At 31.6% G+C, this 18376-nt stretch overlaps 1 protein-coding gene and 2 non-coding genes across 3 annotated transcripts in view; all 3 read left to right on the top strand.

Moving 5' to 3' along the window:
• The window catches only part of LOC112016890 (uncharacterized), a 48143-nt gene that overhangs the window by 28710 nt on the left and 1057 nt on the right, over positions 1-18376 (top strand). The window contains 1 exon segment of the mRNA XM_065769386.1: positions 16378-16839. Coding sequence (XP_065625458.1) covers positions 16417-16839 — 423 coding nt within the window. The 5' untranslated portion in view covers positions 16378-16416.
• On the top strand, positions 874-955 carry TRNAS-UGA (transfer RNA serine (anticodon UGA)). Its single transcript has one exon. It is a non-coding gene; the product is annotated as a tRNA-Ser (tRNA).
• Positions 13086-13167, top strand: TRNAS-UGA (transfer RNA serine (anticodon UGA)). Its single transcript has one exon. It is a non-coding gene; the product is annotated as a tRNA-Ser (tRNA).

Below are 18376 nucleotides of genomic sequence, written 5' to 3'. Positions count from 1 at the left end.
GCTTCTTTGCTTATAAACCACGGATCCTATTAAAAGTGTACAAAGGTTTTAATCACAAAAGCAGAAGGTGCAGAACCAGAAGAAGCAGAAAACAAAAATAAAAATGAAGAGTGGATTAAGTGAAGAAGAATGTTTCTATTCACATGAGCATATGATCTATACACTATTGGTATATAAACACGGTAAGACTGAGTTGATAAATTATATATCTATCTATATGTATATATATCTAAAAGCTAAAGTATATCATTTAAGTCTCATGAAATTTTGTTTTTAGTTTTTCCATTCCATTGTGTATGCACATGCATTTTATGATTATCTACCCACGCAATTATTAGAAAGTGTGCTTAGTTCATATGCTTTTTTAAAAGTCGTTATTCAAAATATTCTATTATATTAAAATTTGAAAGGTAACAATTCTTCAAAATCTTCATGGCTTAGAGCATCATTATCCGATTTCATAAATGCTATATGTTAGTATATTTTAGAATCAAAGCACTAAAAAACCCATTACCTGATCTTCCAATTGTAAAAAATTTTACAATTGTGCTAAAGTACCATCATAAATATATGATGGTACTGTAACAAGCTTCTATAATTCTTTAGTATATTTTGTTCTCTCTCTCTCTTCTCTCTCTTTCTATATAAATTACTTTTCTCTCTATATTTATTACTTTTATTTTATTGTATAATTTATATTTTTTAATATGTTATATTTTAAAATAAAAGTTGAGATGTTAGGTGTATTGTAAAATAAAAGTTAGGATCATCAATCTCATTTTCTATTCTATTGAAAAACTGTAAATCTGCAGTAAGATATTAGATACTGTGAATGTGTTTTTAAAAGTTATAGAGCAATTGCTTCAACATCCAGTCGATATGTCCGAGTGGTTAAGGAGACAGACTTGAAATCTGTTGGGCTTCGCCCGCGCAGGTTCGAACCCTGCTGTCGACGGATATTTTTGGTTTAAAAATTAATTCTATTCTTCTTTTACTTTCATATTTTCTTTTTCTTTTTTTAAATAAATGCAATTTTCACTTTTATATTTTCTAGGTTAGTTCCTCTGCAGTAATAATCAATCCTACAAATTGTTGCAATTTTGTTAGTTTCCTAGGCCTAGCTAACAAACCAAACCGATATATCTATCTCTATTCTTTGTCTAATCAAATCCAAATCAGTCTCAAGTATCGCCATTTTTCAATTTATTCATACAAACGTACTCTTTGTTCCGAATTATGATACATATACAAGTATGATATCATAATTTTCTTTATTTTTCATTTCATCAAGTCTAAAATTTATTGCAAATTCTGTTAGTTTCCTACCAGCTATGATTGAACTAGTTTCCCTCTAACCAAATCCAAATTTTTCTATATTACATTATTAAGTTACTTTATCACACAACTTTATAATACACCCTACATCATATCTCTTATTTTAACACATCACCCATCAAAATGGCTTTAAAGCACCAAAACCACAACCAACAAAATGCCCAAAACCCATCTGGAAAAAAAAAAAAAAAAAAAAAAAATCATCCATGGAGCTAAGCTAACTCTGCACATTTTATCTTTCAAAAAAGGTGATTACTCTGTGTGTGTGTGTGTGTGTGTGTGTGTGTGTGTGTGTGTGTGTGTGTGTGTGTGTGTGTGTGTGTGTGTGTGTTATTCATTAATTCTTTCTTGCAACTCTACTTTAGATTGATGCATTTTTGCTTCTTCTTTTCTTCTCTTTATACTTTGGGTCGGTACCTTTTGGTGATTGTGAGAGACCACACCCCCAGCCCCTTTTTAAGTGTTGGGCTAAACCCACGTAAATGGGTGGAGTTGTATTATTGCCTCTCAAAATGGAGATTTGACTGATTATATGTACCCTTTTAGATTAAGGGTTTTACAATAAAGTCACCACTTATTTAATTATTGGAAAAAATGAGAAAACCAAAATTGAAAAATTTCTCATTTTATTAATTTGAAATTGAATTTACATTGATCATAGGAAATTACATAACTTTGGTCCTAGATACAATCTAAGATAAAGTACATGGCTTTATTTCCTAATTACAATTTAAAAATTGAAAATTACATGGATAAGCATTCAATCTACTAACCATTGACCTAAGCTCGAAGGCTCTGTTACAAGGTGAGAAGGTGTTAGGCTCCCACCTTGCCCAGTGAAACTAATCTTCTAGACTATGGTGGCCAAAATTCATATCATATCACCCAATATGTCAATCAATTTGCATGTTGAATTTAATGTGTCTGCGTATGATAAATCCTAATTCAATTTATTAAGCATTACATTGGAATTAAAAAAATAAATTCTAGTGAATGTGTGTGGATGGTGATATCCTAGCTTCAAGGATTTGAAAGAATTGTGAAACAAACATCTTTTTCATCTTTTTGATGTGGATCTAAGATCAAAACTAGTATTATGCATGAACATGTGATGAATAACCAAGAACATATGAAGAACACATAAGAATATTTAAGAACATTCAAACATATTCAAGGGAATTTAAATAATAACTATCATGCTTTAATCTTAAATTATCATCATGGCAATACAAAAAACAAGTTAGGAAAATGGACTATATCTTCATGCAAGAACCATACGGTGGAGGAGGAGACTCTTGGTTGAGGTACTAAGGGTGGAGGAAAAGAAGAGTTAGGAGAGAGAGATAGAGTCTCACTCAATACCTTGAGTCTTAGGAAGACCAAAATATGACAAGACTACTCTACTTCACTAGAACTCAAGAGAGGAGAAGAGAAAGGGTTTTTTGTGTCCTTTCAAATGGAGGAGAGGAAAGGTTTATATAGTAGTGGTGGAAAAAATATGAACTGAACATCATTTAATGAGGGTTGACAAAGAATCATAAACCTAGACCTTATTTTAGTCTTTGGAGGAAATCTGGTGCATTAAATGTAGAGGTTGGTAGGAGTGAGAAGCAAGCAAAATTCGGTTTTCCCGTAACTACTGTAACAGTCTATAAAGCCAATTTCAAAAAATCATATCTTACTCAATTCTAATCAAAATTGTCTCGTTCTTGTGCTCAAATTGAATCTCCAAATGTCTGGTTTCTAAGAAAATTAACCTCATTCACAAATTAAAAATAGTCTAAGAGATATCAACAAAATGGTGAGTAGACGTCATCTGTTAGAAAATAATTTCAACCCAATTAACATTAATAGGTCCCAAATTAGTTCCCAATTAACATTAATAGACTCCAATCACTCCCATTTTAGACTTAATTAGTTCCAAATTTACCCTAATTAAAAAGATAATTCAACAAATTACTCATTGAATAATTAATATTTAACTATCTAATTAATTAAGTGTGTGCAACTTTACCATAAAATGTAGTACTAGCCAATCAAATTACAACACGTCTTTAATCTCAAATTGATTATAATTATATCCAATTAGAATCAATTGTTCATAATCACATGTAGTCGGACTCAATTTGTGATAGTGCATCTCTGCCATTTAAACTTGATTTGATGATAACTTTCAATCTGATGGTCTGATGACCAGTCAATTTGATAATTACAACATCAAGATCATTTTGGTGAAATGAGATTAAGAATCTAATGGCTAGAATTAAGGTGCATATTTCCAAGGTGAAATTACCCTTTTTACCCTCCATGTGAGGTTAAATGTGGGTTGCAAAATGGGGTGTCAATAGTGATGCATTTTTTGAGTTCTCCATCACATATACCCTCCTTCCCTTTTATAGTTTTGGTTTGAGTTAATTCTTAGATATTTTGGAAGTGAGGAATTGAGTTTGTTAGGGTTTTTAGATCCCTTGGTTGATTTTACAAAGAAATTATTCAACATAAAATAATTAACTAGTTATGAATTTAGATTGATTTCTAGATTAATTGCCACAAATTTAATATGTCACAAATAAAGCAATAAAACAGCAATCCAACAGAAATGATAGAGAATAGCAAGACAGTGACCCATGAAAACCAATGAAACAAATCGTTTCATAGTAAAAACTTATGAAGAATTTAACCTAAACAGTCCTTAAGACAACATGTTCACTAATAGAATTGAAGTTTATACTACAGATTTAACTATAAATCTACTACTACTTACTGGCATGACCACATGTAACTCTAAATCCACATACTCTTCTATTATGGACTCTTCTCTTCTATTTTAGACATGTGTCCCTTTGACTTTGGGTCTAAAAACCCTAACAATTGGTATATAAATTGAAAATCTCATTCAATCTATATGACTCATCCGAACATACACAAATGCCTCTTTTTCAAGTTTAACTCTTTTAAACCTTTCTTAGAATTTCTTTAGCAAATTTCAAAGATTTAGATAATGCTTTATGGAAATTTTTACAAACATCAATTAAACCAACATAATTATTTATGTTTTCCTTATTTAAATCTTCACCGCCATGAATAGTATAACACAAAATTATCCATGACAGTACAAATCAAGGATAACACTCAAGACAAATAATACCATCAAAATGCACCCGTTCTAATACCAATTGTTAGGTTTTAGGCTTGTCAAAATCATTAAATAACCAATTTTAATATTGAGTTGATTATTAGATTAATTAGCCAAGAACTCGCGCTTTGCGCATGATAATCATTTTTATTGCAGTTTTATTATTATTATTTTTTTACAATTTAAACTAATTTAATAAAAATAATGTATTTCATAATCATATTTTTATTTATAATAGGAACAATTATAAATGTAATATAAGGACAGTCATAGATCATAAATATAAATTTTGTCGAACCAAAATGAAAATAACACAATTTTTCTCAAAAAATCAAAAACAAGTTAACAAAAATATTCATTTTTTAATAAAAGTTATTTTTAACATTTTTTGAATCATTAAAAAGAATATAAAATTTGGAAATTATTCTTTTAGTTTTAAACAAACTTTTTCAAGCCTTATTTTTTCTACCTACAATCCAAAACACTGAAAAACGTAACTAAGAAAATTAATAAACTCAACAATGATTAATTGTACCAATTAGGAAAAACAATTTGTTGTTGATAATCTATTAAGGCTATTTTCTTTGCGGAAATTGTAATTTTATCCACCCAAAACATATTATCAAATAAAAAATTATTAGCAAAATCTAAAAATTAAGTTTCTATATACGCATTGTTATAAAATAATAATAACTGTAAGGGCAGGGTTTGGATCCTTAGCCCAAAAGGTAAACGGATTAAAGCCCAAAGAGCCTAATACAATGAATTTGTAGAAAGTGGGCTAAAAACTAGGCTTCAATGAATTGGAAAACGCTCGCAATGGATTTAAGATTGAAATAAAACAAAGGAAAATAGGTTTTATGCGAAGAAATCATTCCTCGGCAAAGTCCAAAGAGAGTAGTTATGGTGTATATTCTTCTTAAACTTGATTACAACTTCAGTTCTTAGTGTTACAATATTTTTCAAATTTTTTTAGATCCCTCCCTGGTCCCTAGAGGATCTCTCACATTATATAGTCACCTTTCACTGATCCTACCCCTCTATTTGTTGATTATGCAGGCCTCTACTCGAGTGCTTGTCCCATCTAACGCCCTCCTAAGTCTTCTATAAGTTGCGACAACCAAGACAGCACTATTCAAAAGTTTTCTCTACATAAATGCGGCCAGGATATTTGGTGAGGTGCATTAAATGTGGTGGCAATTACCATCCCTCCAATCACGTCAAGGCTAACCCCCTCTCTGAAACTCTTCCTCTACAATGTGGCCCCCTCCTGTAATGTGCCATTGACATGGCCATAGCTCGCCTCTCCGGCCTCACCATCTGAGTGTATAGACTCCTCGGAACTATATTGGCCTCCTCGACCTTGGGTATGACACATGGCATGGTTAAATTTCTGTATCCTACAATAACAATTAAATCAAAATTGCAAAAGCTAAAATTTGTTACCCATCTAATTATTTTCATTTGGTTAACCTTTTCTTTTCTCTAAATAAATGGCATTATAGAATACTTCTAATACAACTATTAAGAGTACTTTGTCTACCACAAAGAATTAAAAAATAAACAAAAATTAGTAAAGTCTCATAGTTTAACATCTAAATTGAGCACCATAAAAAAACATGATGTGTAATAGAATAAATACCAAATTACAATAAATACCAAATTATCCAAATCATGCTATGTAATAGAATAATATTTATATTTTTATATGCTATTTTTAAACCTTTATAACGCAGTAGGATAAAATTTAACAATCAAAGAGAACAAAATATATATATATATATATATATATATTTAAAAAATAAAACTAAATTGCATTAACCTAAAGTAGAGTTTTAAAGAATATAAAAAATTATCAACCTAAAACTGAGATACAAGAAAAAAAAATTAAAAAAAATCCACCAAAAAATTGAGAGAGAGAGAGAGAGAGAGAGAGAGAGAGAGAACCTTTTTTTTGTGAGGGAAAGCTATGTATAAAATGGAAGAGATAATAACAAATTAATAGTAACAGGGTGTGAATAAGAAGAGACAAAAATAAAGGAAGAGGAAGGGAAAGAGAAAGAATGATATTAATGTAGAAGGCAGTGGGGAGATGAAATGGTAAGGAAGTGAGAAAAGATTGGAGAAGTAGTGGGGAGATGAAAAGGTAAGGGAGGGAGAAAAGTTGGAGAAGTGTAGTTATTAAAAAACTAAATGTTAAAAACAATTATAGGAAAATTGAAAGAAAAATGATAATGGCATGGATGCTGATGTTGCTCAACTAGAGCGTAACAATAATAAATGCTAAATTTTAGCTTTTAAATATATATAGAAATAGATTATACAAGTCTTTGGTTAATCTACCAATCATTAATATCATGTACATTGAAAATATAAATAAAAGAGGTGTTATGTCCACAACATTTTCATAAGAAATCATAGGTGGTTAGTTGTTATTTGTTCTAATTTGAACCTATTATTGAAATTACTTTTCTACCCTACTAATATCAACTTGTAATAACCTTCCACATAGGATTTGTTTAAAAATGTTGTGATAATATTGTGAATATAACATTTCTCCTGAAACAAACCATTTCACTCTAAAAATATGGAGGGGTTTAACCTATCAAAGAGACACATGCCATTGTAATATGTATCAATGTTTTAGGCATTGTCAAAAGGGACACATGTGACCATTTTATGTATCCAATAGCTGTATGGATTTGAATTTTATAATATTTATAACCTTTTATTGTATTGTTAAAAAGTATATAGAATTTGGATTATTTTTTTAGTTTTAAACAAATTTTCTCAAACCCAAAATTTTCTACACTACAATCAAAAACACTAAAAAAACATATCTAAAAAAATTAATAAAAGTTAACAAAATTACTGTTGTGAAATTTTAAAATACTCGCAAGTGTACGAACCGTACCGAAGTATAGTTTGATAAGAACAAGGTCGAACCCACAGGGACTTGAATGAACATAGGAAAAATAATTAAAACTTAACCAAATTAATCCTAATCTAGTTTAATAAAAATTGGTTATTTTGAAATTAAATAAACTAAGCAAATAATAAAATTAAGCAAATAGTTAAACTAAGCAAAAGATATAAAGCAATAAAAAGATGTAAATAATCAAGGGAAATGAATTAAGGTTTTGGAATTTACCTTGTAAGTCATATCAGCATATATTTATGATCATTAATTTTTCCCAACTCACTACATGATAATCTAGAAATCAATCTTGCTATCATGGAAAATATCATCATTAAAACTTATGTTTAAAAATCTAAAGCATATTCTTCTTCGCTTCTTAAGTATAAAATCAAATCATCAATTGTATCCGTAGCCAAACAAATACAAGATATATCCAATTCTAAAAATCAAATCATAACTTGTATCCATTGACAAACAAATCACAAACAATATCCAATTTTATAATCAAGAATTAATAAACCAAGCATTCAATTAATTAAGACAAATCCTAAATCATGAGGAAAACATGATTGAACTCATATCTAGAATCTCATCTTAGTCAATTGATATGAAGCAAGAACAATTTAAATTATTAAAGAACAACTATTGTGGGAAAAATCAAATCACATAAATATTACTAATAATCCTTAACAAGGTTTCATCATCAACTCTAATTATAAATTTAGCTACTCATGGTAATTGAAATAAAACAAAAGAATAAAATACTAAACATTAAACTAGACAAATAAAATAGAGAAAGAAATAGTCACAATACTATCATGGAGAAAAGTTACAGAGAAGCCACATGCGGCACTGCCTCTTGCTCCAATTTCCTGTTTTGCATCTCAGCCCTAGTACTAGCCTCAGCCCCCCCTGAATTTTGCCCTAAAAAGCCTTTAAATAGGTCAAGGAATGCTATTGCAAGTTGAATTCCCGTTTGGAGAAAATCCCAGATTTTTAGGCTTCACTTAACCGACTATTTTGGCCCAATTAATGTCAGAATTCGGGCTTTTGGTAAACTACAAAGTTTTAGCACTTTAAGTTAACTTTCCCACCCAACTTGAATCATCTTGATTGGATATCTGAGATGAAAGTTATACCGAAAATACTAACTGATGTGCAGGCCGGAATCCTAATCTGAATTGGACTTGGATTTGGAACAAATTTCATTTGATTCCTTGCTCCAATTGGACTTAAATTTAATTGGGTTGGTCTTCTCTTGAATTCATGCTTGGCTGGATGTAAGTTGGCTTGATTCAATTGGCCTAGCCCCACTTTGCATGTAAAGTCCTTGTTACCTACAACACAAAGATATTACATAATCAATTACAAAATAATATAAAAAGAATGCTAACTATGCAAATTTGATGGTACTTTATTGTATATATTTCATGCACATCAAATACCCCCATACCTACATTTTGCTAGTCCACGAGCAAAACAAATAAAGAGTAAAACAAAACAAAGAAATTAAAACAAAGAAAAAGGAAATGCTAACTAATCCACTTTCGCTGGAATTTTCGGTTTCATTTAGCGTATGCAACAAGCTTTTAAACCCCTAGCTTACACTAGTGGACGAATTGTAGTCTCATGAGGGTTTGCAGGGAATATACCCACAAAATTCTGAGAATGAATACTAAAAACAATAACCAAAGAAAATCAAACAATATTTTTATTTTTTTTTTCAATTGCCTTTTGCAAAGAGTATCAGTTCAAGTTCAAAAACACTACAAATGCTAAAGAAATTTCTCATGCCATCAAAACTCAATGTGAGTGAATAGTGGTAGCCAACCCAAACATACTCTTAGTTTTAGAATAAACTTGACTCGAATCTCTATTTGAATGTATGCTTCAACTCAAATCTTTCTGATGTTATCACTCAACAAATGAAATCACTCTGAAATGGGGTTTAACACTCTCAACAACATATGTGAGAGGAATAATGTAAGCAAAATCAAACACCTCACATATAAATCACAAGAAAAACGCTTAATCAAGAAAGAACAAGTAGTCTCATGAAATGATGCCAAAAATATTTATACCACACCTTTTTCTTCTCAGTCATATCAATATCTGAACTATACAATCTTCAAGATCAAATATGGACTTTACAGGACGTAATGTAGGGTAAAAGCAAAGGGAATGAAATAAAAATGGGTGAAGGTAAATAATAAGAAGTGTTTTCAAGATTTGTCGGAATGTCAACTCTTTTTGGAATTTCCATTCAACTATTTTTTTTTTCACCTCTTCTTCTTCAAAGCAACACTCCTTCCTTCTATTTCACTTCTCAAAATTTGATGAGAACCCTTTTTATTTTCTTCTTTTTGACACTTTTTTTCTTTTAATTCTTTTTTTCTTCTTCTTTTTTTTTTTTTTTTCAATTCTTTTCTTCTTTCTTCTTTGAATTCTCGCACAAACCACCACATTGAAACAAACTGATCAAATTCCATCTTGAAACACTATGGATAAGGGCTTTAAGAAAGAAAGGCTTATTAAAAGGCTCAAGGGGGTGACTAGTGATAATGTATCAAGAAAGAAAAACACATGTATGGCTCAAAGTAGACAAAAATGGCCTAATATCATTTCTCAAAGACTAGTATAGTTCATTCAACATCAATGACTTCAAAAAAATTCAAGTGTGGCATAAAATCAGATTTTTTTTCTTGGCCAAAGGAAAGAACAATGAGACTACAACAAGGAAAATATGTTACACACTTCCAAATGAACTTTAAGATTAGAAACAATAAATAACCCTCAACAATAATGATTGGCTCAAAACTCACAAGGGTTACAGTCTCCACATTGTTATCATCAAGAGTTTTTAATCATTTTTATCCTTTAACAACAAGTTGTGTCTGAGTGGCTACGTGCATGTGCAATGAATTGAGCATGAAAGCAATGAAATTCTTTAAGCAAGAGTAGTATAACAAACTCACAACATAAACCTCAAGCTAGGCAAAAGATTTTTTTTCTTTTTTCTTTTCAACACAACTAAACAAAACAAAACAAAAAGATAGAAATCTATATACATCCCCCCCAAACCTAAACCAAACATTGTCCTCAATGTTAACAATGATACTCTCAAATATATGTCTTGAATAAAAAGAGAGCAAAATATTAATATGCAATATGAGAACCAAGTAGAAACAAGTAAGGTAAGGAGAAGGAGGAGGCATACCTTGATCAAATCGATTGTTATAAATTTTAATTTCTGTCAAATATCAGCTAGAGCAAAAGAGTATAAAACTAAACAAGAAAATAAACACAAATATTAATCTAAAATCAGAAAATAAACAAGAATTTTTTTTTTTTTTTTTTTTGCAAAAAGATTTAACACAACTGGAGATCAATCTGATAAACAGGACCATCCAAACCTCAACAACACCATGGAGATAAATAATGCATATTATGAATGGACTAGTCCAATGATATTGTAACTTACATGGGTCAAAAACATGTTGAGAAGCTTTTGCAGTGTCTTCCAAGTGAATTTTTTGCATAACCACAGAAGCACTAATACCCTTAATATCAACAATTTTCTAACCTATAGCTTCCTTATGCTCTTGAAGTATAGTTATCAATTGGTGTTCCTAAAAGTCATCCAACTTTGGTGGTTCTACAATAGATAAGAATGGGGGTGAAGAAAGTGGAAAATGGACCATTTTTGGCTGCCAGCTATCAATACTTGAGAGAGGAACAAAATCCAACAATGCATTGACCTCCTCAATTGATTTTTCAGTATCCAAATTGCAATCAAAACGGGTTAAGCAAGCCTTCAGGGGATCCTCACAACTTGATTGTAGGAAAGTATCATGGACTAGGCTCCCAATCATGTTAACCTCATATATATCCTCATTGTCTAGTCTTTGCTTACTTATGTCAAAGATATTAAGCTCAACGGTCATATTCCCAAAAGAAATCTTCATCAAATCACTCCGACAATTGATCAAAGCATTGGATGTGGCTAAGAAAGGGCAACCCAAAATAATATGGATTTGTGTACTGGCATTTAGATTAGGCTCAGTGTCTAACACAACAAAATCAACAGGAAAGTAGAATGCATCCACCTTAATCAGCACATCCTCTACAATACCTCTAGGGATTTTCACAGACCTATTAGTTAATTGAAGTGTCATGGTTGTGGGTTTTAGCTCCCCTAAACCTAGCTGTAAATAAACTGAATATGGCATTAAGTTCACACTTACCCCCAAATCTAGCAAAGTTTGCTCATTGAGACGGTCCCCAATCTTGCATGAAATTGTAGGAGATCCAGGGTCCTTACTGAACGGTTTTAGACCCCTTAAACACACAGATTGCGTAGCCTAGATTAATTAGCCAAGTTGTTACTTAATCAAATTAAGCAATTCTAGGTTAAAATAATCTAACAATCATATCAAGAATAATAATGCAGCGGAAAATAAATAACACAAGATATGATCACCCAGGAAACCACACGGTAAAAACCTGGGGAGGATTTGACCCACCGATCCTCAAGGCTAACCTGAATTCACTATGAAAGAATTGAAGTTCGTACAAAAGGACTACAAGCTCCCCGCTCGACTTCCTAATGCTACCCACCAGTAGAACTTCCTGACACGACCACGCGCAGGCTCCGAATCCACGGACTACTTCTTTCTTGAATTCCTCAATCAGCTACAAGCTCCCCGCTTNTTGCTTGCTTGGGTGTGTAAAACTAATGAGCTTTTCTGTATTTTCTTTAATGAAATGGCTGGACCAGCCAATTCTTATCTAAAATATAAATGATTGAGACTCCTAAATATGGGCTTCTTTGCCTTTAAACCACGGATCCTATTAAAAGTGTACAGAGGTTTTAATCACAAAAGCAGAAGGTGCAGAACCAGAAGAAGCAGAAAACAAAGATAAAAATGAAGAGTGGATTAAGCGAAGAAGAATGATTCTATTCACATGAGCATATGATCTATACACTATTGGTATATAAACACGGTAAGACTGAGTTGATAAATTATATATCTATCTATATGTATATATATCTAAAAGCTAAAGTATATCATTTAAGTCTCATGAAATTTTGTTTTTAGTTTTTCCATTCCATTGTGTATGCACATGCATTTTATGATTATCGACCCACACAATTATTAGAAAGTGTGCTTAGTTCATATGCTTTTTTAAAAGTCGTTATTCAAAATATTCTATTATATTAAAATTTGAAATGTAACAATTCTTCAAAATCTTCATGACTTAGAGCATCAGTATCGATTTCATAAATGCTATATGTTAGTATATTTTAGAATCAAAGCGCTAAAAAACCCATTACCTGATCTTCCAATTGTAAAAAATTTTACAATTTTGCTAAAGTACCATCATAAATATATGATGGTACTGTAACAAGCTTCTATAATTCTTTAGTATATTTTGTTTCTCTCTTCTCTTCTCTCTCTTTCTATATAAATTACTTTTCTCTCTATATTTATTACTTTTATTTTATTGTATAATTTATATTTTTTAATATGTTATATTTTAAAATAAAAGTTGAGATGTTAAGTGTATTGTAAAATAAAAGTTAGGATCATCAATCTCATTTTCTATTTTATTGAAAAACTGTAAATCTGCAGTAGGATATTAAAACTATGAATGTGTTTTTAAAAATTATAGAGCAATTGCTCTCAACATGCAGTCGATATGTCCGAGTGGTTAAGGAGACAGACTTGAAATCTGTTGGGCTTCGCCCGCGCAGGTTCGAACCCTGCTGTCGACGGTTTTTTTGGTTTAAAAATTAATGCTATTCTTCTTTTACTTTCATATTTTCTTTTTCTTTTTTTAAATAAATGCAATTTTCACTTTTATAATTTCTAGGTTAGTTCCTCTGAGTAATAATCAATCCTACAAATTGTTGCAATTTTGTTAGTTTCCTAGGCCTAGCTAACAAACTAAACCGATATATCTATCTCTATTCTTTGTCTAATCAAATCCAAATCAGTCTCAAGTATCGCCATTTTTCAATTTATTCATACAAACGTACTCTTTGTTCCGAATTATGATATATATACAAGTATGATATCATAATTTTCTTTATTTTTTCATTTCATCAAGTCTAAAATTTATTGCAAATTCTGTTAGTTTCCTACCAGCTATGATTGAACTAGTTTCCCTCTAACCAAATCCAAATTTTTCTATATTACATTATTAAGTTACTTTATCACACAATTTTATAATACACCCTACATCATATCTCTAATTTTAACACATCACCCATCAAAATGGCTTTAAAGCACCAAAACCACAACCAACAAAATGCCCAAAACCCATCTGAAAAAAAAAAAAAAAAAAAAAAAAAAGCTAAGCTAACTCTACAGTTGAATCCTTTCTCCATTATACCTCCAAGGCCTCAAGCACTTTGCACATGAGAAGGAGATACCAATTTAGTTACCCGAATTTCCACCCTTAATTTTAGGGATAGCTTTCTAAATTTGTCATTTTGTACTCCACAGGAGCTTTATAAGGAGACACTATGAATAACATCAAGCCATCAACGTAACACTTATGTACTACTCTTTTTTCCCTTTTTATTTATTTATTTTTTTTATAGGAACTTATGTACTGCTTTATTTATTTTAATCTTTTTTGAATTATTCCTTTTATCATCATTTTTTTAATTTATATGGATTCGATAGTTCTTAATCACTTACTTTTTTCTTTTTTTTTTTTTATTATGAGAAACTTGGAATATATTAACTAAAATTGGAGTATAGTGGAGTACAAAATGACAAATTACAGTCACACACCACATAAAAACTAAAAAGTCTGATATGGTTGACCAAACTTATATTTCTAAGAAAGGCATCTATAATTTAAATCTTTATCTCTATATATATTAAGAGAATTCAAGAGTATCACTTCATAAATTTTTACTCTTAATCTAATTAGATACAGTAGTCCTTATTCCTTAAAATTAAAAATTGAGATTAAAATTGTAATTCAACAATAAAAAAAAAAAAAAAAAATTATCAGATAAATCTCTCTATAAGACTATAACTTCCTTCTATGTCCTAGACAGATACTAACTTCATTCTAACAAGCAAAATACCTCCCACCCCATGTCTCACAAGTCACAATTTCCTTCCATCCAAAAAAAAAAAAGTCACAACTTCCCACATCTCCTGTTCATCCCACGTATCTCAACTACCACATCATAGTATCTCACAAACTTCTTCTTGGAGAGTGGCTATGAAAAATTTGTGTACAACTTTACTTCAATGCTTTTTTTTTTCTTTTTTCTTTTTTTTGGTCATAATTTTTCAAAAATTTGTGATTTACACGTTTTTTCAAAAAAAAAAAAAATTGTGCATTTAGAACCACTTATATGACCAAAAATGTCATAAGGCTAACTACCAATAAAAACGAAGAAATCCACCCATTTACATATGATTTCAATGCTATTTCGGTTTACATTTTTTTTTTTTAAGCTAACCTTACGACACCTTTTGAAAGTTAATATTGAAATACAACAGCCCGACTTCATCTCGCTGTCGACTGTGAGCCACTTCTCTCTCTCTCTCTCTCTCTCTCTCTCTCTCTTAGAGAAAGAAACCCTAATCTTGACTCTCAATTATTTTTAAAATTTCTGTTTGGTTTTTTTTATAAAGGAATAGAAGGGTTTATTTATTTAAAATAGTCAGTGTTTTCTGGGTTTGCAATTGTTTGGTTTGATTTAAATATATAAAAATATTTTTTAGGGGTTTGTTTGGAATTGGGATGATGATAAAAATGTTTAATCCTGAATTAATTTATTTTATACATTGTTTCTGCTGGATGATTTTAGTGGAATTTTATTTATATACGTTGTTGCTACTGTATGAATTTTGTTAATGCCGAATGAATTTAAATCATCAAACAAAATTGAGAGTAATCATGTAGATGATGAGTTTGGAATAAACATGTGCTTTGTTTTTTTTGAAGCAAGTACAAGTTTTAACTTGTTTAGTGTTTCAAAATATTACTTATTTTGAAAAAAAAAAAATAATTGACACAATTTTTTGTAACTTTTTTAAGAAAAATAGTTCAGTGTTGGTTTTGATTCTGCTCAAATATACCTTCTTTAGCCATAATGGTTTCTGGGTTTCAACATTCTTCTGGTAATTGATTCTAACTTCCCTTGAGGATATTTAGATGCCCAACATACCTAAAGGTTAGTAATTCATAGTGATTTGTATAGATTAGTTGATCCAAGTTAAGGGAACAAAAAAAAAAAAAAAAAAAAGTAGAGGAAGACCAAAAATCACATTTGTAGAAGCAATAAAAAGAGGACATGTCATTTAATGGTCCATTTGGATTGAGGGAGAGGGAGGGGGAGTCGAGTAGAGTAGAGTAGAGTAGATTTAGCACAAAATTAGCTTATTTTTAGCCAACTCAACTCTACTCTACTCCCCTCCACTCTCCCTCCTTCCCCGCTCCATCCAAATAGGCCATAAGAGAGTAACAAAAAATTTGACTTTAGATAGAGTAAATTGGCAGAAAAGAATACATATGGACGAACCTAACTAATTTGTTGACGATCCATAGCTGACTCAAAAATTTGGGGATTAAGGCTTTGTTTGTTATTGTGCCAACTAAATGGCTATAAAAATCATCCTTTTGTTGTTTCCTTGCTAGTTCATAAGTGAAAGGGATGCCCATTTCTTCTTTTTTATTTATAGGATTTTAGAAAAATGCTGGATTTTCCTCAAATTTTACTTGAGGAATGGGCAGTTTTTCATCCCAAAAATTCCATTAGTATTATTTCCTTTTTTTCTTTTTCTTTTTTTCAATATTTTCTCTCCTTGAAATTTCTATTAAAACTTTTGTTACCTATTAAAAAGAAAAAAGAAAAAAGAATGGGGTGGTGTCAAGCTACTGTAATGTACATGGTGAAGATGCTTGGTTTGAGTTTTAAGGCTTATGGGATTCACAATTTGACTCTATTTTCCAGATTCTTGTAACATTACATTCCTAGAAACAAGACCATACGATGGCTCGCAATGAGGAGAAAGCGCAGTCAATGCCAAACAGATTCATTACGCTCAAAGCTGAAGAGAAAAAGAAACCAAAAGAGCGTCGCCCCTTCCTTGCCTCTGAATGTTGTGACCTTGCTGAGGCCGATAAGTGGCGCCAGCAAATCATGCGCGAGATTGGCCGCAAAGTTGCTGAAATCCAAAATGAAGGGCTTGGAGAGCACCGCCTCCGTGACCTCAATGACGAGATCAATAAACTCATCCGGGAAAAATCCCATTGGGAACGGCGCATTGTTGAGCTAGGTGGGCCCAATTATGCCAAACATGCCCCTAAAATGACGGACCTAGAAGGAAACATAGTGGATGTTCCTAACCCTAGTGGGCGTGGGCCAGGATAACGATACTTTGGTGCTGCAAAGAAGTTGCCAGGAGTGAGAGCTGTTTGAGAAGCCTCCGGAATTACGAAAAAGGAGGACTCGATATGATATATATAAGAGGATTGATGCGAGTTATTATGGGTATAGGGATGATGAGGATGGGGTGCTGGAGAGGGTGGAGGGGCCCGCAGAGGAGAAGATGAGGGCAGAGGCACTGGAGGAGTGGAGGAGAGTGGAGGAGGTGAGGAGGGAGGCAAAGAAGGCAGTAAAGAGTGGGGAGGTGGTAAGTGTGGCGAAGGAGGTGTTGTTTGAGGGGATGGAGGAGGAAGTGGAGGAGGAGGAGAAGAGGAAAAGGGAGAAGCTGGAGTCAGCTATAATGCCTTTGTTCTGTTTCTTTTGAAGCTGTTTGAATCTTAATACTTTTGTCACTAAAACTACTTCCTTTTAATGTACACACTAACACTTTCAGCTTTGCTTAGATGACCTTATTCATTGCTTATATACATACAGAGGAGATTGCATTAGATTGCCAATTAGTTATACCTTTTATCCTTCATGCTAAACAACAATTGGAAGTGACAGTAGCAGTAGTGGAGATGAGGATCACCTTGGACGTGGTAGAGATTCTGTTTATGGTGTGAGGTATTTACTTAACATGTTTAGAGGTGATGATTGTTTGTAATGTAGAATTGGTGGTTGGTAGCATTGCAGGTTTTACGGTCATGACATGAGGAAAGTAAGAATTTTTTGCTTTTACTCTAAATAGTTCAAAGGGCAATTAGCTCTAACTCAATACACCTTTGCTTGGACAACAAGGTGGAGGGTGAGTAGATTCAAAACCGTTGGTTGCTAGCTTACCATTAGAAAAAGAAAAAAGAAAAAAAGAAAAAAAAAAAATCAGTGGGATAAAGGGATGTGAAATAACACTAAATTACTATTTGTAGTCTGAGAAAATTTTTATTTTTTTTTTGCTGCATGTTACTGTTGAATAAGATTTGTATAGGTACTTGGAATATAGGGTCTTTAACAAGGAAATTAGTGGAAATAATAGCGACAACATAATATATGATTTTAGATAGAATAGAATGGAGGAAAAAGATACATGTGGCCGACCCTAATTAATCTGTTGAGGATCCATAGTTAACCCCAAAAATTTTGGGATTAAGGCTTTTTTTTTGTTGTTGTTGTATGAACATCTTATCAGAAACCGAGGTTGATACTCAACAGTTTTATTTATTTATTTTATTTTATCTGCTATGATTTTAACCTACGTTCTGCATGATTATGATCATTCTAATTAACAGTGCAACATTAGTTACTGCTTACTACTAGTTTAGGATTGGCTTAGATTCGATTCAGTATATGGCATTGAGTGCTAAAAGAATCATTTCCACTGTTGCTTTGAAAGTTCAAATAGTGTCTGCTATTGAGAAGTGGCAACTTTTTTCATGTTTTGAAAGCTTACCATTTTGACTTGTTTGTCTTGATTTATTTTGGAATGTTCTTGATTATTTTTAGGAATACTTTTTGATTCGTTGTGCTATGATTTTAGCTTATGTTCTGCATGATTATGATCATTCTAATTAACAGTGCAACATCA

Source organism: Quercus suber, unplaced genomic scaffold (genome assembly GCF_002906115.3).
Source record: "Quercus suber isolate HL8 unplaced genomic scaffold, Cork oak 2.0 scaffold_1135, whole genome shotgun sequence".
In the NCBI taxonomy this organism is placed as follows: domain Eukaryota; kingdom Viridiplantae; phylum Streptophyta; class Magnoliopsida; order Fagales; family Fagaceae; genus Quercus; species Quercus suber.
Note: the sequence above shows the minus strand (reverse complement) of the source record. Positions and strands in the feature narration are given on the sequence as shown.